Source organism: Xenopus laevis, chromosome 9_10L (genome assembly GCF_017654675.1).
Source record: "Xenopus laevis strain J_2021 chromosome 9_10L, Xenopus_laevis_v10.1, whole genome shotgun sequence".
In the NCBI taxonomy this organism is placed as follows: Eukaryota; Metazoa; Chordata; class Amphibia; order Anura; family Pipidae; genus Xenopus; species Xenopus laevis.
The window spans coordinates 49,093,124-49,117,254 of NC_054387.1; the positions used below are offsets into that span (position 1 = coordinate 49,093,124).

A 24,131-nucleotide genomic window follows, 5' to 3' on the forward strand; every position below is an offset into this window, starting at 1 on the left:
TTTGACTGCGATATATATTATTTATCACTTTGAAATTCGACCTTTGATAAATCTGCCCCTAAGTGTTTGGAAATCAAGAGACCCAGAGACAAGGCACTCTAATTCTTGTTAAACTACAACTCACCTCACTTATTTGTATAGACATTGGCTTTATCCAATGCCAGTGCTAAGACTCCCATTGCCATTGTACTTTCTCTGCACAAGTATCCTGGAAGTCTTCCCTTAAACTTTGCCTTAATTCAGAGTTTCCATGTGGGTAGTGTATTCTGAACCTTTGCTGTATGTTTTTGAGGGCCAAATCATTCTGATGTATACTGCAATGTGTGCCTTTTTTAATGTTTTAAACTGTTTTTAAATATGTATTTATGATTCACTTGTTCCACGGCTTTGGGGAATATATAGAACAGGAGTAAAGTCTGCCCTAGTCCAAGAGCAACCAACCAGCAGGTTCCTTTATTCTTGTATTAATAAACAGCATTTTGGTTGCTATGGGTTACTGAACTACCTGTTGATAGATTCACCTCTTTTTAAGTTACTTGAAATATTATTTACATAAAATGTAGCTGTTTTTATACAATGAATAAAATGGTTTAAAATGCTACTTTGCAAGTTTTTTTCAATAGGGGAGAGGGGGGGCAATCATTTTAGCGAAAATAAAATATATTATTTAATTTAATGGCCCTTTAATTTCAATCTCTTGTGCTGGACAGACATGCTATTGTATTAATCACAAAAAAAATCTAGGATTTTTGTTATATCTTGACCTAATCGGGGAAACTGAAGCTTGTCCATATTTGGTCCTTGCAAGGCTGATATGATTCCTAGTGTAAAGATAATCCCTCTGCATAATGTACTCCGGCTAACAAAACAGTCACAGCAAAGGTTGCAAGGAGAGGGATATACATGTGTAATCTAATTATCTATCTACCAAAATCAGAAACTACAGATTAAAACAATATGCAAAAGCTATGTTTGACACAAGCCTTATTCATTACACTTCTGGGGGGTTATACTGCCCCTTTAAAGGAGAAGGAAAGGTTAAAACTAAGTAAGCCTTATCAGAAAGGTCCATCTAAATACACCAGTAAACCCCCAAAGTAGTGCTGCTCTGAATCCCCTGTCAAAAGAAACACTGCATTTCTTTCCTTCTATTGTGTACACATGGGCTTCTGTATCAGACTTCCTGCCTTCAGCTTAAACCTCATTGCCCTGGGCAGGAGCATGCCCAGTTTGCTCCTCTCCCCCCCCCTCCCTTCTCTACTGTAATCTGAGCCCAGAGCAGGGAGAGACTCAGGCAGGAAGTGATGTCACACCATGTTAATCCTGCAGCTCCTATCCTAAACAAACAGAGAGTTTTTAGAGCTTTTTACTCAGGTATGGTAAAACATTCTACAGAATAAATATAGCATTCTAGCTTGCACTATTGCAGCTAATCTATTGGCAATAAAATGCCTCCCTAGCTTTCCTTCTCCTTTAAATTGACACGTTGTATAGTAACTAGTGGGATAGATCAGTCCATGTTTTTGTGTATGAAATGAAAGCACACAGAGCCCAAAATAGAATAACAGTCATTTTGTCATCATCCCATCCATTTGACAACTTGTTGCTTAGAATCAAGGAATGTTAACTGAATGGCATCAGTCTTATTCAACAATATAAATCTTTATTCAACAGCATACAAAAATCATACATAACCTTAACTAGTGCTATAAACTCCGGTGACTATGTTTCAGCACTACGAAGGCCTTCATCGGGTATTTCGCCCAATGAGGTCTGTACAAGTATTTGAGTCGTCCCTGTGGCCTCTTAAAATGCATATAATACTCATGTCGTGCAGGTGATTAAAATAAAAGAGGCATTCAGAATTCAAACCAAAGATACTGCAACCCACAGAGGGGTTTTAGCATATAAAAAGCTGGTTCATTACTTGAACACAAAAGTGTCCGTTATGGAACGCAAAATATACAAAGTATAAAATTATTTCAGATCTTGAAAAAGAAAAAAAAAAAAGCTAGTTGGACATATTGCTGAGCAATAACAGCATTCACATTGTAATCCACAGTTTATAATGGGGACTTTAACTAAAAATCAACAATATTTGTGTACTTTTATATATTGTACTGCACTGCACTGCGGCTCCTTAACAGCACTTTACAAATAAAGTTATCCATGCATACAATATAAATAAAATAAAACCAGAAGAGGGACATAGAATTAAAGTGCAAATGCCGGAAGAGAGGGCTTGACTGAAGAACATATGGGCCTCCTGCTACAGGTACTAGTGCAAAGGCTTTAGGGCCTCATTTATGCTACTCTTTGTTGCCTTGATTTTAAATACAAAGAAACCCCTAACAAGTCATGTGACTCGGCCCTTTTCTCTCCCAATCGGATGTAGCGTGGAATTAACATAAGAAGGCATTATGTGATTATGAAGCAAGGATGCTACAGGGGATTCTGCAGCGCAGCATTTAAATCTTCACACAGTTTCTTAATCTGGAGGTACCAGGGTAGGACATTCACCTCCATCCATTCTACTACCGTGCTAGAGGGATAGATTTGCAGCAGCTCGTTTTGCAGTTCTTCGTGTAGTGTCTGCCATCGGGACATGAGGCTGCCAACGTACAACAAAGGAGCATCAAATACATATTCTAGGACTGGGTACAAAAAGAAATAAGGTGGTATGTCTCTAAAAATGATTTACTAGAGAGGGCAAAATGTAAACAACATACCTTTAAGTTAGCTTTTGGTATGTTATATATACAATGGCCAATTCTAAGAAACTTTTCAGTTGGTCCTCATTATTTATTTATTTTTATTAATGATTTGCCTTCTTCTTCTGTCTCCTTCAAGGTTTTAAATGGGGGTCACTGACCCAGTCTAAAAACAAATGCTCTGTAAGGCTACACATTTATTGTTATTACTACTTTTTATTACTCATCTTTCTATTCAGGCCCTCTCCTATTCATATTCCAGTCTCTTATTCAAGTCAATGCATGGTTGCTAGGGTAATTTGAACTCTAGCAACCAGATTGCTGAAATTGGAGGGCCGCTGCTAAATAACTCAAAAACCTCAAATAATAAAAATCAATTGCAAGTTTACCATTAAAGAAGTTGTTCACCTTTCAGTTATCTTTTAGTATGATGTAGCGAGTTATATTCTGAGATAATTTGCAATTGGTTTTCATTTTTTATTATTTTTGGTTTCTGAGTTAGTTGGCTTTTTATTCAGCAGCTCTTCTGCAATTTTAGCAATGTGGTTGCTAGGGTCCAAATTACCCAAGCAACTATGCATTGATTTGAATAAAAGACTAATATGGATAGGAGAGGCCTAAATAGAAAGACGAGCACAAAAAAGTAGCAACAACAAGGGGAATTGGGGCTAGTAACCCTTTTAGCTTCTCCTGTGCTTGCATGGAATAAATACAGGCAATAAGAGTAAAAAAAAAAAAAATGAGTAAAACATCCTAAGCATCTATTGTTAAGACATGTTGCATGTGGCTGTCTAGTACATAATTGAGTTACTCAGGGCATAATGGAAAGCTGCTTGAATACATACAGGTCATTCACAATCCACTGATTGACAGGCTAGTGTGCTGCTCTTCTTTGATTGAAAACATTCATTTATCTACATACATATAAAGACAGACATGGTTCCTACCTCATGGTGGCTGGCTGGATCTCCTGCACCATTACAGGGTTAATTACATTTGTCCTCCTGTGGTATGGGCTAAACCAGCCGCCAACAAACCTAAAATGAAATGGTTTTAAAGAGAATGGAAAAGACTATTGAGCATATAACCTTGACTAGGGCCGAATCAAATAAACCGGCCATACATGTGAAGATCAGCTTGGTTGGCGAGGTTGCCGTATGAGTGTATCTTTGCCTGATATGACCAACTATGTGTTGGGCCATAACAGGATGATCATAGGTGGCACCAATGCAGGTTATCTAAGAGATTATCATCAACGTGCCAATGTGGTTCTTGCCCCAAAATAATTTTTAAATCTGCTCAGTAGATATCTGCCTGAATTTCCAAGGGGCCTATACGTTGGCAACTAAGCTGCCGACTCTGTGTAAAGGGCCTGAAGCTGCAGCTTACATCTACCCGTGTACGGCCAGCTTAAGGCTGCGACGGGAGTATAAACATCTGATGTCAGAGTGAAGACACAGCGCTATTTAAACTTGTGTGGAAAATTACCGTAAACAGGATCACATAAGTGATGTATCGGCAAGTCCTGACAGGATCCCTGTAAAGCAATTACCCCACTTGCTTTTCCCACAATACTGAACACAGATAGTCCTCTAGACTTACTTGTTCTCTTCCAGTAACTCCTTCAGTTCTGGCCTTAAGTTACAGATGAGCTGAGTGACAAGGGAGAGGACCTTGTTGCCCGGGAATGAGCCACTTGAGATGCTGTCAGTAAGAAAGCCCACGTTACGCATTTTTCAAGAACAACTGCTTCCCAAAACTAACAGCAATGTTATCACTGTAATGGGACACTAACTGGGGAAATAACCAAATGGGTATCCATATAGGTGGCAGCTGCCATATTGCTTGTGCTTAGTAAATACCCACAATACTGGCGACTAATTTCCCCAAATGCCTTCCCGTCGGCAAGTATACGAATTGCAGGATGGCATACGAATATCTTCAGATTTCTGAAGTTGCCCAGTTTCCTAGTGAGGCAACTTCGGGCGACTTCGGAAATGTATGCCATTCCGCTGGCGATTCCTATTCTTGCTGGTGGGAAGGCGTTTGTGGAAATTTGTCATCCGAAGAAGAGATTTGTCGCTGGGCGACTAATCTCCCCCGAATTTTCACTTGTATCACAGGTCATACCCTTTAGGATGGTGGCACAAGATAAATCAATAGGTACTCTTAAAAACAGCCCCATAAAATGGTTTAAAGGTCACCTTCCCAAATTTTCCAGTTCTGTCATTCCCAGAAAGCTTTTGACTTGCTCTATCACCTGGTCAGAATATTCACCTGGTTGAGAGAAATGGAGATGAGGTGCATGTGAGACAGGGTGTTGGATGAAGAAAACAGGAGAATGTGAGAAAAGAAGGATATTTGGAAAAGATATGGCACATATTGCAATTAAAGCTTCCAGCTCTACAAAGTACCCTGATCATTAAAGATTGAGCTAGTCTTTATACTCATAATGTACATTTCTGCTACTGCCCAACAAACCTTAAAGGAGAACTAAACACCCCTAGTAACAGGCCCCGCTTAACTGCCTGCCATTGCCCCCTCTCCCTCCCTGCACTGTGCACTAGTCAAAAAGGTGCCCCTTAAAAGAAACCTGTGCCTAAAATGCAGAGCAGTGCAGCGGAGTTACCAGGTACCATCTTCTGCCATAGAGAAATAAACAATAATGATGCGGACCGCATCAGAGCTCACTCGGTACGCTGCTGCCTGCGCGAGTCGCCAGCTACTTCGTGCCAGTATAGTCTCCGTCTAACTTGAACTCCCACATTTTGGGCGCTAGTCCGGAAAGCATTGCAAGGACACAGTCATCGTGTCGAAAAAGCAGCTTTATTGGATCACACGCAATGGAATCTGAGGAAGTGCTGTGTAAGTCAGGCGTTCAGCACATCCAACGCACTACAAGATTCCACTGTGTGTGATCCAATAAAGCCGCTTTTTCTATACGACGACTGTGTCCTTGCAATGCTTTCCGGACTAGCGCCCAACATGCGGGAGTTCAAGTTAGATGGAGACCATCTTCTGCCAGTTTGCATTCTCTTCTGGTCTCATCGCTGACACTAAACTTGCGGGAGCATGTGACGTTGAAGGCGATTCCTGACTAGCCGCAACTGCAGGCTTCGTGTTGGCGAAGAGAACTGAAAGAATGCGAATGGTGCTGGCGAACTCCACTGCTCTGCAGCACTCTGGATTAGGATGTCCAGGAACCTGTAAGCTCTTTCACCTTTGAATTAAGTGTTAGTATGTTATAGAACGACCAATTCTAAGCAACTTTTCAATTGGTCTTCATTATTTATTTTTTATAGTTTTAAGTTATTTGCCTTCTTTGTCTGACTCTTTCCAGCTTTCAAATGGGGTCACTGACCCCATCTAAAAAATAAATGCTCTGTAAGGATGCAAATTTAATGTTATTGCCACTTTTTTTACTATATATTTTTTTTTTCTCAGACCCTCACCTAATCATATCCAGATCTCTTATTCAAATCAGTCCATGATTGCTAGGGTAATTTGGGCCCTAGCAACCTGATTGCTGATACTACAAACTGGAGAGTTGCTGAATAAAAAGCTAAATAACTCAAAAACCACAAATAATAAAAAATGAAAACCAATTGCAAATTGTCTCAGAATATCACCATCTACAGCAAACTAAAAGTTAACACAAAGGGGAACAAAACCTTTAAGATTGATTTTGTAAGGTCATTCAGATCACTGTGTTAAGTCATTTTGGTGAAAAATGCACCACATCTGCGGTAAGCTGAGAAGGTGTGCTATTAGCACTTTTAAATAATTTTTTCAGACTTCTTTGAGCTACCTTACAAAAGAAATCCTCACAAACTTACTACTTACTAGGGTTCTAAAGGTATCCATATATCCAACTATTCACTGGACTAACTTCAGGTTCCCCCACCCGTCCGGCTACAGGTTTGGGCAACCTTCGGTTTGGGAACGAAACAAAGAAAAGGCCTGTATATTCACTCATTTCATAAAGTTTAGAAAGACATAATGGGAAAGGGCCTTTTGCCCATTGTGTCTTACTGCATATTTGTGTTTATGCATAAATGAGAAAAGCCTTACTAATCCCTTTGTTGAGTACATAATTAAATTCAGGAAACAGAGGCTCCACTGTTCTGAAAATGGTTAAATGCTTGCTTAGGATTAACTTTAGTAATTTTGAATAAGATCCAAAAGCCTAAAAAAATATCCTCAACTCTGTGAGTGTACTGTCCCTTTAAAGCTCAAAGACATGCATTTACCGCCAGGTCCATGTCAGTGTATCACATTGTGTCTCATTTGGACACGGACAGTCATAACAGTTTGTTAAAAGTGCTTCATGCTTTCTATCCCAAAACTGTACACTGATGGAAATAGGCTACTATTACACTGTACACTACAAGGGGTAGTGGCTCCCATTATACCACTAACTTGGCTCATTCCAAATAATGATGTAAACTTTTTTGCATTTACCCAGACTGGGATCAGATTACAAACACAAGCTGCCACCCCTACACCAAAAACCAAAACGATAAAGACTGTACCATGCTTCAGAAACTGCAGGCACACGGCCACACAAGGAATAGCCACAGGCAGAAGCTCACACAGAACTGAGAAGTGGTCGTACCTGGAAGAAGAAAAGTAAAAATGCACAGAATAATCAGATATAAAAGGTAAATTAATACTTAAAGGAAAACTATACGCTCAATATGAATATCTAACCAACAGATATTTTATATTATATTAAGCGACCTATTAAAGAATCTTACCCAACTGAAACACACACATCGCTAACTATTGCCTGTTTGCATCTTTTTTCATTGAGCCACTATTTTGTGATGGTCTTTGTTATTCCCTCAGAGATCACCCGACAAGAAAAAATGCTGCTCTAACTGGTGTAGTTTTTATTTCTAAATTACACTGTTTACACTGCAAATAATTCACTCTATTATGTAAAACTGAATTCCTAACCCTAATTCCTAAGTGTATTTTTTTCAGTTGTAATATTGGGGTGTAGACACCATCTCAGGTCATTTTGCCTGGTCATGTGCTTTCAGAAAAAGCCAACACTTTAGGATGGAACTGCTTTCAGGCTGTTGTTTCTCCTACTCAATGTAACTGAATGTGTCACAGTGGGACCTGGATTTTACTACTGAGTGCTGTACTTTTACATTACCTGTCTGATGCCCCATGTTCCTGTATGAGGGGGCTGCCATATTTGTGCAGCAGGAGTCCGTTAGCATTAGAAACTTTAACTGACAGGCTGAGATGGGACAGTCAGGTTGGCAAAACAGTCAGGTTTAGAAACGTCAACTAACAACTTACAAAAACAAACCTCAGCAAAAAACTTTCAACATGACCTATAGGTAATTTTTAATGTACAATTATATTTTAAAAAGTAGGTTTTTGGTATCAGTATGACTTTCTTCCAAACACTTTTTTCAATTCAGTTGTTTTTAGATTGCTTTCCATTATTTATTTTTTACTGTTTTTCCAAAATCTTAGTTTAAAGTTAAATGTTCCAGTTTCTGTCTGAGTCCAGCAGCTCAGTAATTCAGGTGCACTCTAAACTGTTACAATTTTGCAACATTTAGTTGATTTCTCAGCAGCATATGGAGTATTAGCAACTATTGTATCAAGTCTAACAGCTGCCTGTAATGAAAACAAGAGATTCTGCTGAGCAGGGACAAAGATAACAAATGTATCTATTTAGAACAGTTTACAGGGTCGGCGACCCCCCTCCCAGAGCTGCTTCAGAAGGTGAAAAATGACACTTCACACTTCAATATTAGAAAAACAGCTCACATAGACTTTTTCCAATGACTTTCTATTTTCTATTTCTGATGATCTATCTGAAAACAACTAGTTTGAAGGTGAACCACCCCTTTATCTGTGTTTTTGAAAAAAACACAGTTTCCCATGAAAGTATCCCTTTAAAATAGAAATTTTCTATTTATGATTACCCAATGGCGCATACTACAAAAAAAAGCAAATTTTTATGAAAATGGTTTATTTAGGAGAAACAGGGTTTTACATATGAACTGTTCTATGCAATATATTTTTATAAGACCTAAATCATTGGGGGGTTTAGTTTTCCTTTTAAGTTGTTTCTGTTACTGGGTTGCCCCCTTTCCCATGGTCCTTTAAATTTGGGTGTTACTACATTAATACAGTATAGTCCATAGAATTTTGTAATGGTCTGATATACTATTTTACAAGTCTACACTCCAGGGCGTTAAAGCTTAGGCTCACAGTTAAACATGGTACTGAACTTTCATTGCAATGTGAAGATATAATTTCATATGTATAAACAAAGACACCAATAAACATTATGAGAATCAAGCATGTACAATACAGCTGAGTACGCAGGTGAATAAGATAAAGGGGGGGATGTGGTAACCTTGAAAGTAATCTGCAAGCAGATATCCATATAAATACATTAGAAAGGGGACTGACATGGAAAAGGAATATCTACATTCAAGACATGCATACGACACACAGAAAGGGGGCTGCATTTAAATTCGTACTATTCATATGCAGAAATGTGGTTGCAATATAGTGACAAACATACTGTATGTTGTATATGCACAGTGAGCCTTTTTGGTCAGAAAACCTACATTTCTCACTCCAACAGTGAGGCAATGGGAACCGGCTGCAAGTAAAGCCACATATAGTGCTTAGGTTATAGGTTATATTACTTCATATCAAAACAGTGTAAGGTGGCTATGCACACACTGAGGTACAACTCCGCATACACAGACATCTAGGGCATTATGCAGTACACACTTTTGCAATGGAAATGTAGGATTAAATAATTTTAAAGACAAACAAGAAGCCAGCATTCACCAACTTCCATAATTACAGGTGCATCCACTTTTACCAACTCCAGATATCACATAGAAGACAGCACCATTAAGGAATATATTTAAAAAGCCTTTATTTGCTTCTCATGGCTTTGATCTGAAAAGATCTTTTTTTTAAAAATATATTCCTTAATGGTGCTGTCTTCAACATTTGTGAATTAGATCATTTTAAACAACTCTTACTGCTTCTTTGGGACATACCAAGCAGAGAAACAAGAATAAAGAAATGCAATTTGACCCCTGTAGTAATGGGAAATTCCTAGCATTTTGCCACCTGTGTACTTTCCATCTTAGTGGGCCGGCAGTTAAACCATTGGGATTGCACCTTCATTGGCTTAAAAAGTAATAATCTGAACCATGTTGGAGCATTTACAGATCAGGAGATTATTATTCAGGAGTGCATTTCTGATAAATTGCTCAACTCCAAGTTTGCCAGCAGAGACACAATTATTATCAGAGTCAATAGAGAGACAACTCCAGGCATTTTATCTTGTGCACACTAAGCTAAGATGGAAATCGAGCAGGTTTCAAAATGCTGGGAACTGCCATGCATTCATTGATTCATGTTGTCCCACCATTGGGTTTTAGAGACAATAATCCATTGGGTCTGTACTGACAAAGTGAGCTGCGAGACAACTAATTTCTAGTTTTACTTACGCTCAAAAGTACTGCTATGGATGAGAAGGGGAAAGAATGCAAGTGCAGGAACTAACTGAATAGGGCCACAAAGACACACATTTAAGGTATTTTAACTTTTACATAAAGAATAACCAGGTTGTGTTGTTAATTAGAAGCCAGATACCCTTACCTCTGCCAGCCTGTTAGCGCTATTCCCTGTAGCAACTCCTGTGGTATCTTTGCTGCCACTTTTAGCCACTGGTTGTTGTTTCCAAGGTGATGATTGATACTGGTGAGCTGTTCCTTGACTCCAGTGGCCCCCTTGAAAGCACTTGCGAACCATAACTTCTGGAAACCGCACTGCTTGTATTTAGCCACCATAGCAACTTTAAGATTACAATGAAGGGTGAAATGTTTATTTACTTATTTATTTTGGATAAGCACAATATAAAGGTGGGACTGTTCATCTCTCTATAAACAAGAAGTAAAGCAGGCTGAAGCACTAACTGATATTCAGCTCTGTTCTTCTGCTCCACTTCCTGATTGAAAAAAGCATGAAGAGCTAAAAAAATAAAATCATAACTATGGTGGTCACAGAAGCTGCAATGGTATACAGAAAGTTGGATGTTATCAACAATACAGCTGTGAACCATGGTTCTAGCCAAAGCAATGGTCCCTATATCAAACACATCCAGTGGAACAATCCAAGGTGGTCAAAGAAGTTTTTTCTCCTAGCTTTTTAAATGCCTGTACAAGATATCTACTATTCTTACCTTTTTTGTCAATGTCCAGGTCTGGACTGTAGTCCCATATCATCAGTTCCAACAGATGTGTCACACCTGACTCTATGAATAATAGATATAAACTTCATTATAAAAACAAATATCATTATAAAAGCAAATCCCTGCAATTCTGCATCCTGAGTACTGACCTGTCAGCACTTGTTCGTTAGCATCACGAAGCATGTCATCCCAAGCTATGGGTCGGACCCCTGAGTAAGCTGAGGCCACGTGTGAAGTCACAGCCTTCAGATGGTGTAAAAAGATTTCCTGTACTGTGATTTGGGTATTGGCTATGATTTCCTTGGACTCTCTGCCCTCTCCGAGGAAATACACCTACAAATGATTATGATTTAACTGTGAGAAAATCCTCGATACTGTACAATGAAACCAAATGGAACTAATGAAATTATGTACTACCCTACAAGCCACAAGGCAAGAAGAAATATATATCATTATATCTACCCTGTGATGAAATTAGCAGGAACTGTTTTAAGGCTAGGCTGAGTGAATCCTTTGGCCATTAAATGTTACACAGGTATGGGATCTGTTATTCAGAATGTCCCATACCTGGGGGTTTACAGATAAAATATCTTTCCGTAATTTGGATCTTCACACCTTAAGAAAATCATGTGAGATTAAATAAACCCAATAGTCTTGTTTTGCTTCCAATAAGGATTAATTATATCTTGGTTTTGATCAAGTACAAGGGATTGTTCTATTATTACAGAGGAAAAAGAAAATAGTTTTTAAAATGTGGATTATTTGGATAAAATGAAGTCTATGGAGCAAATTTATCAAAGAGTAAGTTAGAGATCACCACAGTCCACTAGTGTGAAATTCCGCCACTCTCCATTCATTTCTATGGGATTTTTAGAGTATTTATCAATGGGCGAAAGTGAAATTCACCCTTTGATAAATATGCCTTTAAAAATACTATAGAAATGAATGGAGAGTGGCAGAATTTCACTCTAGTGGACTGTGGTGATCTTTATCTTCACTCTTTGATAAATATACCCCTATGGGAAAGTGCCTTTCCGTAATTTGGAGCTTTCTGGATAACAGGTTTCCAGATAATGGATCCCATACCTGTATATTACTATAAAATTATACATCACATAAGCCTTGTATTTACATCATAGAAGTCAAACCAATAATGTTGAACTATCACTCCCACATCCCCTGACAACAACATGTCAAGTCTTCCTGCATTACAATGATTTGCCTGCATCTCAAATTCCACGCCCAACATTGTAAAGAAGAGCCCTATAAACTACCTCATCAGAGCCAATGTGCAGCCAGCGGGCATCAGGGTGTAACTCCATCACTTGGCCAATCATGGCTTGAACCAGCTGCAGAGATTGTTCTTTGTGTGGGTTCAGGGTGTTTGTAAAGCCCTCAACCTCTCTCAGGTGAGAGAATACCCCGTGCTTCAGTACGAACTGTAGGCAGAAAACCCCAACAAAACTTAGCTTTGGAACAGAGAAAATAAAGAGAAGTCCCCCTTAAGATTAGCTTTCAGTATAATGAAACCAATGATATTTGATGACAAGCTGATTTTTAAAATTATACCATAAAATGTTCCTGCAGAATAATGCAGAGAATAGGGTAATACCAGTGTTGACATACAGTAGTTCTATAATATCAGTATTCTGTTCAGTCTGGAAATACAGCTGTGTCTACTGAGTTCCATTTACAGAGGGACTAATTAGAAAGATATCTAAGATCAATACAAAGCTTGCAAATTGCTCATTGCTGGGGTCATTGGCCCAAAATAACAGACTGAATTTGACATTTTATGTTCCAAAAGTTATTTTTTTGTTGACTTTCCGGTGACGCTAGCTTCTTACCTCCATGTGCCCAAATGTTTGCACCAGGGGAATGACTTCTAAATTAAAGCAATGTGCCAATCTCAATATCTCTCTGATTTCTTGAGGGCTGGAATGGCAGAAGATACCAATGATACACAATAAATAAAATGAATTAAAAAAAAAAAAAGAACTATCACACTTCTATCTCCTCTTACATTGTGGTATGCAGTGAAGCAAGATAAAAGGTAAACAGATAAATAATTGGTAAAGACTGTACCACTTAAACAATTTCAGTACTTATGAATGGCTTCTTTTGTTTTTTTTACAAATGTGTTTAAAAAAGCCATGATGTTTGACTACATATATCTACCTCTAAGTGTTATTAAACATCACTACGGGGCAACATTTTGATACTAGCAATTTACCTGTAAGCGTGTGGTGCCCTAAGAGGTAAGAGCTCTCCATAGTAAGGAAATGTGTCTTCATATTCTATAAGCAGCCCTTTTGCTCCCAGAGCTGAAAAGAGAGGTAGGACCTGGGAAGAGAATTCATCAAATTTGTAAAAAGATTATATTGACCTATTACAGGCTTAGATAACAATATAGTTTGGTTTCCTGCTTAAGAAAGCCAAGCTCAGTGCACACTGGACAAAACTGTGCCCAGTTTGGACCAAACTGGCTGGCGTGATTTGTGTTTGCCTAAAATGAAACAGTTGGAAACAGCTGTTTACCTCAGTGCAGGATTTTAAAGGAAAATTAAAGTTTAACAAAGTAGCAGATTAGGTTTGGATGATTTTTCCCCTCCCAGACCTGCTCTGAAACAGAGGTGGAATCAAATGCATGCTAAAAATTGGTAGTATCACAGCTTTGAACTCTCTTGCAACAACACAGAAAGAAATTTTGTTTTTAAAATTTAGGGTAGGACTTCACAATGCGTGAGAACCTGCGATTTCTCCTTCGCTTCCTTTTTCTTTAGAACATCCAACACGTTGCATGCGTTTTGTCGCATTGCAACATGTCGGCTCCTCACGCATCGTGAAGTCCTTCCCTTAGGGGCAATGACTAAAAACATAAGAGTTTCATTTTCATCTGAAAACCATTTTGTTTAAAAATTGGACACAACATTGGCGTATATTGGAGCATTCTGGAAATCTGTTTTACCTCCCCAGACTGAAACAAGAAGTGACACCGACCGCTGATAATGACCGTACAAATTCGCTTACAACAAAGAGGTAAAGTTAAATATAAATTAAATATTAAAGTATCTTTCCTTAATTTGGATCTTCATACCTTACGTCTACTTGAAAATCATGTAAGCATTAAATAAACCCAATAGTCTGGTTTTGATTCCAATAAGGATTATTTATATCTTGGTTTTGATCAAGTACAAGGGACTGTTTTATTATTACAGAGGAAAAAGAAAATCATTTTTTAAAATGTGGATTATTTGTATTACATGAAGTCTATGGGGCATATTTATCAAAGAGTAAAGTTAGAGATCACCACAGTCCACTAGTGTGAAATTCCGCCACTCTCCATTCATTTCTATGGGATTTTTAGAAGAGTATTTATCAATGGGTGAAAGTGAAATTCACCCTTTGATAAATATGCCTTTGAAAATACTATAGAAATGAATGGAGAGTGGTACAAGTTCACTCTAGTGGAAAGTGGTGATCTGTTTTACCTCCCCAGACTGAAATAAGAAGTGACACTGACCACTGATAATGACCATACAAATTCGCTGACAGCAAAGAGGTAAAGTTAAATATAAATTACACCCCTGCAACCTCTGGGTTTTGCCCAGTACATAGATAGAAGAAAACCAGTGTAACATATTTCAGCAATAAAGCAGAAAGATTATGGCTTTGATTCACTCACCTGAGCCAAGTACGAGACTTTTGGGGGAGCACCTTTCAGGTCTAAATGAACGAGCACCAAAGGGGAAGCTGGAATAGCCTGGCCTGGGAACTTTCTGGCATCCTCGCTAGTGCTTGGCCTGCAACAAAAGAATAACAGAGGAATGGGGCATGTCAGTGTTGAAATTTCATTTTCAGGCGTCAGGTAACTTTTAGGGGGTAATGTTATAAAAGCCTATTAGCACTCAGCGACCGATTAGCTAGTTATCTGTTTGGAAGCAAACATCTGGGGCCTAGGGTTGCCACCTTTTCTGGAAAAAAATACAGGCCTTCCTATATATTTATCTTTTTTCCCTATTAACATTGGGATCAACCATCATTTTTACCAGCCGGCCGGCAAAGTATCAGGCCTGGCTGGTAATAAAAATAAAATCAGCACCTTTACTGATGGCTAAACCCGAACAGAGGGGGCAGATAACATTGGGGGTGGGGGCAGTGATGTAGTAACAGGCATGATGACATCAGAGGTGGGCACAATGATGTTGGTGGAGTTTTGACACCAGGGCAAGGTTATTGCATCACTTAGATGCAACTGGCTGGATTTCTATCCAGTATTCTCAATCTTGATGCCCTGTTCAAAAACCACGGCAACCCTATCTCTAGCTATAGTCTGCTTGATGATTAAGCCCAATCCTTTAATTACAGGTATGACATATATTATACAGAAATCAGTTATCCAGAAAGCTCTGAAATACAGCAATACAGCTAATTTAGAAAAAAGGTTAGTATGTATCTTAGTATTTAAATGCTTTTCATGTATTGGCTTATTGTTCGGGTTTCATAAGGCTGAAAACCAACAGAAAGTTCCGACTCCAACAGGCCTTATAATAACCGAACTGTTCGGGTCAAAACCGAACAGGTGGCAACGCTAGCCTATTGTTATTCCGTGACTCCATTTGTTGCATGGACAGGGATATTGAGCAGCAAGTGACAGGAGGATCTTTAACAGAACCATGCAGAGAGGGTTTATGGGGGGGGGGGAAGATATGGAATGACTATACTGTTATTGTGGAACCTATGAAATATAATTGTTGTGTAATTCTGCGGTCTGGTCTGTGAATTAAAATAGGCCCTGGCATTTTAAGGTACACAGAGGCCCAAACAGCCCACTAAATATCGACTTTCTATGGCACCTTATAGCAGCCCCTCTGGCATTAGCCACTGATTGCCAGTCTGGGCCTGTGTGGGGCTCATGGGGACGGATGAAGTTATTACAAGGGGCAGGCCCTGACTGGCAATCTGAGGTTTGTGGCAAATGCCAGAGGGGCTGCTGTATGGTTCTGTAGAAAGTTACCATTTATGTTTGGGCCTCTGTGTACTTGGAATGGCAGGGCCTATTATGACTCCCAGTCCAGGCCTGATAAAGGTGTGAAGAATTAAATAGGAATGGGCTTGTGGGGCACACAGATACAGTTCTGGGGGGGGGGGGAAGGACATACAGTCACATAGGGGCTGAGGCGTCATATTGATGAATAAATTCGGGTGTAGTTTGGAACACAATAAGGTCCCGAAACTGAGATATCGCCTGTCTCTCCGCAGCCCATGCCCCACCCCTCCCGGAGCTACTACCTGTCCATGCTTCAGCTCGGCGCTCGTTTGATCACGCCTGCCACTGCCAGCGATCCAATTTCCGTCGCGCGTCCACCAGGAACTCCCCGAACTGAGCACGATTGTTGCCATGGCAACCAGACACCGGCGGCGGGGCTCGGGTCCGTGGGCTAGGCCAGGCAAACAGGGGGATCGGCCTGGAGGGTAAGTGAACGCCTAGGGTATGAGGGCAAATGGCGGGAGGTGTCGGAGTGGTGGTAGAATCATCGTGTTGACTGGGTACCTGCCACCATTAGGGGGCGACTCGGGAGAGAGATGGGAGCAGTGAGCAGTCAGGAAAACGGGGGACCCGGAAGAATGAGGATTATGAGGAAATGAATGAAACTTTACGTACCTGTAACACGTGGAGGTGGAATGAACCGCATTGTTGTGGCTCATGGGGGTTTTATGGTGAGAATTGTGGGGTTTGAGGCCAAGACTGATGGGGTCGTTCGGACCGCGTGGGAAGAGCCAAAATGACTGGACAGCAAAGATGGGGAGGGACTGAGCGAGGAACTAGCGCTGGGGAGGGGCTGAGCAAGGAACTAGCGCTGGGGAGGGCGGAGAAATATTAGAGGGTCACACAATGGGATATGAACCTAAAATGTGCACAGGTGGTGGAATTCACCTGTTCTCCTCACAATAATGAGACAGGTAATGAGGCAATGATAGGGAAATAGAGACCCTAAGAAGAACAAGAGTTCTGGGCGTGTAGACATGAGGTAAAGCTAGAGGCAATAAGGGGATTTTTTTTAAATGGCAGGGACATGTGAGCAATATAAAGACCCAGGAGGGGTTTTTGCATACCTTTTACAGCGATGGAATGAGAGCCGATTGTGAGTGACGTAAGCAAGATTAATATGGATGACTGAATAATGCTACATAAGATGGGGAACCAGAACCCTATGAAGTACCCCAGGCCCCAGCCTCTGTCCCACCAGTATAAAACCAAAATGAACAACTGTACATAGTGAATAAAGTACCCCCTCTTGTAAATTATATAGTGAATAAAGTACCCCCTCTTGTAAAATATAAGGATATTATAAATCACTGAGGAGTTCCATGACCGTATAAAAGCATGAGGCCGAAGGTAATACGGATGACTTCTAATATATTTTCCAACAAGGGTTACTTTATTTATTATAATACACAATAATGACATTGCTAAGCTCCATTTATGACTGAGCCATTTATAAGGATATCATTTACGGATTTTATGTATTATATAATAAATATGTAGTTCTTCTGTTTGGTGTTGTTCATAGGAGAGCACAAGAACTAAATGCTGATCTACAAGGGCTGATCAAGCTCAGTACACATCTTGGCAGAACATAGTAGGCTGGCCAATAAAGCCAATAAAGTTTCACATTCAGGCTTTTAGCTTTAGCCTATACACCAAGATCATATATAGGGAACCATTTGGATCTTTACTCTGTTTAGTTGGGCCAGTATTGTGTCCTATGCTTAGAATTCAACATGTAATAAATAAAACAAAACCCAAAACCATTATCCAGTGTTTTTTTTTTTTTTTTGCTTTATATGAGGGGTACTGACTAAGAGGAGTCTCTCTGACCCCTGTTTTCGCTGAGTAACTTTTCCCTTGTGTATGCTAATCATTAGTCATTGGTATTTCTCCTAATATACTTACCCAGTAACCCATTTGCACATGGCTGATCATTGGTCGGTAGATTTTCTCTAATAGTAACTCATCTTTCCCTACAGCCCTAAGAAGAACAGAGGGCGCACACGCTGGAAAAGTCTGCTAATATGGGGAGTATTTGGCGTGACCTTGGGCCTTGTCTCTGGCTACTTTCTCTGGGGAGACCTGATCACTGATAACAGTGTGACTGAGGTGTTGGCAGCACAGCGCGACACTGTAGAGCACAGATTCTTTCAAGTGCCTTGCTCACAGGATTATGAGAGCCTCAAGCATTTTGAAGGTAAGTTCTGGATGAGTTCGGTGCCTCCTTGCCATCCTCTTATGATGCACAACAGTAATTACACCTTTAAGTACTCGCATGTGGAGGCATCACATGGTTGTACAGGTATGTGACCTGTTATCCAGAATGCTCGGGACCTGGGGTTTTCCAGAAAATGTATTCCATAATTTAAATCTTCATACCATAAATCTACTAGAAAATCATGTAAACATTAAATAAACCCAAATAGGCTGATTCTGCTTCCAATAAGGATTAATTATATCTTAGTTTGGATCAAGTACAACACACTGTTTTATTATTACAGAGAAAAAGGAAATCATTTTTAAAAATTTGGATTATTTGGATAAAATGGAGTCCATGGGAGAAGGCCTTTCTGTAATTCAGAGCTTTCTGGATTTCTCTATAATGGATCCCATACCTGTATGAAATGTACTGATGTGCCTTGCAGTCTCTTCTTGCAACATGAACTCACACAACAGCGCAGCGGTGTTTATTGCTCTTGAATTAATAATGAGCTCCAATATGTATAAAAAGAACAATCCTACTGGCTGTTAGTCACGTAGCTCCACTTAGTTCTCTTTTCTGTTATTAAAATAGAAGCAGTCAACTGTACTGACACAAACTTTATTTTGGTTACATGAGATTGGGTAATCCTGCTCATGGCACAAAATTTCCTCAGTGAACTCTCCACTGTCAGACATGAACAGAATTACAATGTAACTGTTGGTTTTCACAGGAAGTTGATTGTATGTATTTTGTGTGCATGTTATACACACTGTTCACTCCAGGCAACTTTTGCAGGGCACATCATCAAGCATTTTTTCTTGCCCCCCTGGCTCTGCTCTGGCCTACAGCTCACTAAAATGAATAGAGTAATAGTAACAGAAGCCTGTAGCACTTTATTTGTGTGATGCACAAAGTCCTATAAGCTCCTGCTTGTGTTTTATATATATATATATATATATATATATATATATATATATATATATATATATATATATATATATATATATACACACACACAACTGGAAAAAGCAGGAATTCACTTGTCTGTACCCAAAATTGAGCAGGTCTCCAATCAACCCCTGTAGTGCACTGCTGAAAATATTTGCAACTAACAATTGTAATTAGGGATGGGCGAATGTTTTCGCCTTGTTTCGCTGCAAAAATGACGCCCATAGACTTGTATGGCGTCGTGCGTCAAAAAAAAAAAAGACGCGCGTCAAAAAAATGTTGCCGCGCGATTTGTTATTTGGAAACCTGTTATCCAGAAAGCTCCAAATTACAGGAAGGCCATCTCCCATAGACTTCATTTTACTCAAATATTTCACATTTTAAAAATGATTTCCTTATTCTCTGTAATAATAAATCAGTACCTTGTACTTGATCCCAACTAAGATATAATTATTCCTTATTGGTTTCATTAATGTTTAAAAGCTTTTTAGCAGACTTTAAAGGGATCTATCGTGATAACTAAGATTTAATATAAGCTTCATCTCTCTGAAATAAGAAACTTTCTAGTTACAATTAAAAATTCTGTACCGTTTACGAAATAATCAAGTTACTCTTCACTCTCACCCTTTGAGCAGCAACCTGTGTTTCTTCCTGAAGTGTCAGTTTTTGATTGATTGGATTATTTAAAAAACGGTTCAGATTTTTTTAACCAATTATATTTAGAAAGTGTCTTATTTCAGTGAGATGAAGCTTATATTACATTTTAATTTTGCAGTAGATACCCTTTAAGGTGGATGTTCCAAATTATGGAAAGACCCCTTATGCAGAAATCCCCAGGTCCCAAGCATTCTGGATAACAGGTGCCATACCTGTATTAAATACACCCTTGATTTGACAGTTTACTGTATTTATATTTGCTACACCGCTGCCTGTAGATATTTGCTACTGATTTTGCACCGAATGTGGAAGATAATGGTCTGAACAAAACAAATGAAATTTTGAAATGCATTAAATAATATAAAGAGTAGTATCAAATATTGCGTTTAAATGAAACTTCACCAAGCAGGGGTCAGTCTGTTGTGGCACTTGCCAAGTAGTTTTGCCTTTGATGGCAATACCACTTGGCCAAGCTCTGGAGTTGCATGCACAACTCTTAGAGGCACATTTATCAAAGGTTGGATTTCGAATTCATGTGAGTATTTAGAAACATCCATAGATTCTAAATTCGACCTATTGAAATTTATATAAAAAAAAAATAGAATTTTTTAAACTCGGATAAATGAAATCGACACGAAAACTCGAATTTGAATCAAATGCAATCCGAATTTTAAAAACTCGATTCAAGTTTTTTCTCCTAAATGTCAGGAAAGCTGCAAACAACACAAAATTGATCACTGGACCTCTCCCATTGACTTAAACAGCAATTCGGCAGTTTTTAGGTGGCAAATAGTCAAATTAGAGATCTTAAAGGGCATAAATCTTGAAAATCTAATTAAATTTAAAAAAAAAAACCTTGACTCAAATATGAAAAACTCCCTAGTTAGTTGAATTTTACAGTTTTGACCATAAAAAAATTAGAGAATTAGAATTTTCAATGCAAACCTTGGTAAATATGCCCCCTGGTTGTTTGACATCTGTGATTTGAAAATAGGGTTGCCATCCGGCCGTACGAGTACAGTGCAATTTTTCAGGCCTTTTTAAAATATTTAGAGCCCTGTGTTCAGTATATCTCCAAACTGGTTGCACTATTCAGTTGCTGCTAATGTATGGGACATATAGGAAAAGGTGGAATGTGTTACTGCAAATGATAAGAAATACTGCATTTATAAAAAAAAAAAATTTTTTAAAGGGCAACAAAAAGCATTTTTTTCAATATGTTATATAATTTTTGGTACAGTTCACCCTCTTTTCTCAGCCTGGAGCTGAAGTACACTGTGCCACTGTTTGGTGCAAGATTCAGCCATACATTTTGAAGGAAAGCGGGGCTGAAACTTAAGTTGTATAATGTAATGTAATCAGTACATGCAGCCCTGATTGCTCTGACTAGGTCCCCTCATTGTCCTGCTTATCATGAGAAATGGTAGAATACTTGCTTGAAAGGAAGTTCACTTATTTTACTCTCCAAAATGAGTATCATTGAAATACCGTCCTTTTGACTTTCCCTTATTATAAAAAAGAGTCACAGAATATAATTAATGCATGTTTCTATTGGGATAGATTTCCATATAAATGACACAATTCATCATCAGAATAAAGTCTTTCGTATAAAAGCTGAAATCCGTATTTGGTAGCCTTTAAAAGAAAAGAAGATGAAAATAAAAATCTGTCTTCTTATAATTTTCTCCCAACCTCTCCTCCCTTAAATCGCTGGGCATTTCATTTAAAAAGAAAATTCATTCCTTTTTTGCTATTATTGCAGTTATAATTCGATTATTCGTTCTAGCAATTGCCTTATTGTCCCTTCCATGAATGGTGATGGTCATTACTCCGCCACCCCCTACTAGAATAGATGAGCTGCACGTAGCAGTATTTCTTACATGTGTTTATTAATGAGGCATAACGAAAGTCGCATGCAGCACAAGCATCTGTTGGTATTTATCAGCTCTATACGTTAAATAAAAATAAGTCTATTAAGTTGACTCAAGTCATGCCACCGGGTTACAAGTTAACAAGCTACTGATACATCTTTTCATCGTTGTTTTAATTAGGGAGCCAATTTCCTTTAAACAGAGGATTGCATATTAAAATAGAAAAGGTTATTAAGAAGTCAGGTTTGCTGGTTTATAAGCTCCTGCATGTGCTGAGTAACTATAGGGGTCATTTACGATGGCAAGTGCCGTGAGCAAAGTGCAATTTGGAGCACAATTGGCTTGTTTTTTTTTACCCACAATGCAGAGTTTTCCCTTCATTATTCCACGGTAATTGTGGCTGCCAAAGGGGAGTTGCTCCTAATGTGGCAGATGAGTTAAAGTTATTTTGTGTTAATAGACACAACTGGGCCAAGTGCAACTATATGAAAGATCATCTTTTGATGCAGTGAATGGGATTTTTTGTGCCACTGGGGGGCAACATTGCAGCCACAACCATGCTAGTGATTGTAAATGACCCAATTGAAAGAAAAGGCTTTTTTTTTATATATATATATATTCTTTATTCATCCAGTACAAAAAGCATTTCACATACAGACGACCAGCATGAAGTGGGTGGATGAATCCACAAAGATAAAATGTCATATCATACAACTATCACAATTTTCAAACATCAACTGTGTGAAGATCATAATATAGCCGAGTAGATATAAAATCATGATCAGATGAGTGTGTATCATAATAGGGATTTTCCGTACATCAAATATTAATCACTTCAGTAGTCAAATGTGCAGAAGTAATGGGAATAGTAACTAACCGTGTAAATGCTCTTTGCCATTAAATTATCAATAATAAAAAAGGAAAAGTTATGCTGAAAAGATTAGTAAAGGAAAGAAAAGAAGAAAAACGTCCAGCTGTTCCGAGGTGCCTTTCACAACAGCAATACACATGCAATGCGAGGGGTCTAACTGAGAATCCTAAAATATGAACAACATTTAACCAATCACAATGCATATTTCATATGCACAAGGGTTTTTGGCCGGTGTAGTTCTAGGTCTGTATAGACTTATCTGTGGTTCAAACTAGGGATGTAGCAAATCCAGGATTCTGTTCTGAGATTTGCCTGAATCGCAGCACATTTTCCAGCTCTGTTCTTCAGGTCACCTTTGCAAATCACATAGGGCAGAACTCCACGGAGTGTTGTGGTGCAATGTGTCATGCTGAGAGGAAATGCAGGTGACTAGTCGGAGGCACAGAGTATAATATAAGTTATAGAAACATCGCATGTACAAACTACATGTATCCGACACAACTGTCGGATGTGAACGCTGCACACTGCATCTTCATCTGACAGTCGTGTTGTTTGTACATGCGATGTTTCTAGTACTTACATTCTATAGAGCGCCTCTGACTGTTCACCTGCGTTTCCTCTCAGCGCGACGCATCGCACCACAACGCTCCGTGGAATTCTGCTTTTAAAGTCATGTGATATTAAGCCTTTGAACAAATTACACCTGAACTTGAATTATATTTTGTTCACAGGTCCTGCATTTGTTTTTTGATTCATTTAAAAAGTTAATATGCAAATTAGGTTGCAGATTCTGTTCAGTATTTGGCCGAATTATTTTTGGTGGTATGGTATTTGTCCAAAACCTAAAAATGAAGAATCAGTGGATCCCAAGTTGAAACCAGAGATGGGGGGGGGGCTGTTTGGGCCTCTGTGGACTTGGAATGCCAGGGCCTATTTTAAATGCCAGTTCAGACCTGCTTTAGGAGGAAGCATTGTAGTCCGGAAGAGGATGGAATTTCAATAACAAATACATCAGACAGAATGGACACCCAGGAGGTATTACTTGATGAAATTAATGCGGTTGGTTGTTTCGCCACACAATCACAATGTGACTGTCGCACTGCCCTTTAGAGATGGAGAAAAAAAGTCAACCAGAGTTAAAGGGGCCGGTCATGTTCTCAAATTTAATTATTTTCCAACCTTTCTCGTTAATCTAGCAGCAAGACTCAAGTATATTCTGGGAAATGATTTAGAGAATTTGTACATATTCCCCTTCTTTTGCAATAATTGTCCTAACAGGAAATATAATAGTGCTTGATGCTGTATTAATTTTTCTTACTTCTTTGCTAGGAATTCATAACTATATATATATATATATATATATATATATATATATAATTTGCAACACTATGATATTATTTACCTTATGTTGCGGTTTTTAAAACAGCTCCTTCCCTCCCGGCCTCCCCTGCCTTTCCAGCTGGTGAAAGTGCCCTCTAACAAGGCTCTTGTGGTGCTCATTACGCCTCCGCCTGCATTATGTTACTTACAGCTTTCTTATACAGAGAACAGCAATCCTCCATTATA

At 38.9% G+C, this 24,131-nt stretch overlaps 2 protein-coding genes across 8 annotated transcripts in view; one reads left to right on the top strand and one right to left on the bottom strand.

The window, feature by feature from the left end:
- Positions 1 to 1,641: 1,641 nt before the first annotated feature.
- hexd.L (hexosaminidase D L homeolog) lies at positions 1,642 to 16,791 on the bottom strand. Of its 4 annotated transcripts, none has more exons than XM_018234445.2 (13): positions 16,628 to 16,787; positions 14,648 to 14,765; positions 13,196 to 13,305; positions 12,810 to 12,897; positions 12,237 to 12,401; positions 11,112 to 11,295; positions 10,954 to 11,025; positions 10,371 to 10,566; positions 7,244 to 7,326; positions 4,916 to 4,988; positions 4,314 to 4,415; positions 3,659 to 3,748; positions 1,642 to 2,611 (listed from the first exon to the last, which is right to left on the bottom strand). In XM_018234445.2, exons 1-13 carry the CDS (start codon positions 16,669 to 16,671, stop codon positions 2,443 to 2,445), a joined length of 1,494 nt encoding a protein of 497 aa, XP_018089934.1. In that variant the 5' UTR covers positions 16,672 to 16,787; the 3' UTR covers positions 1,642 to 2,442.
- ogfod3.L (2-oxoglutarate and iron-dependent oxygenase domain containing 3 L homeolog) overlaps positions 16,304 to 24,131 on the top strand; it is a 68,930-nt gene continuing 61,102 nt past the window's right edge. For 2 of the 4 annotated variants that reach the window (XM_018233948.2, XM_041575445.1), the window contains exons 1-2: positions 16,304 to 16,437; positions 17,995 to 18,212. In XM_018233948.2, the coding sequence (XP_018089437.1) occupies positions 16,364 to 16,437; positions 17,995 to 18,212 (292 nt within the window). In that variant the 5' untranslated portion in view covers positions 16,304 to 16,363. 4 annotated transcript variants of the gene reach the window in all.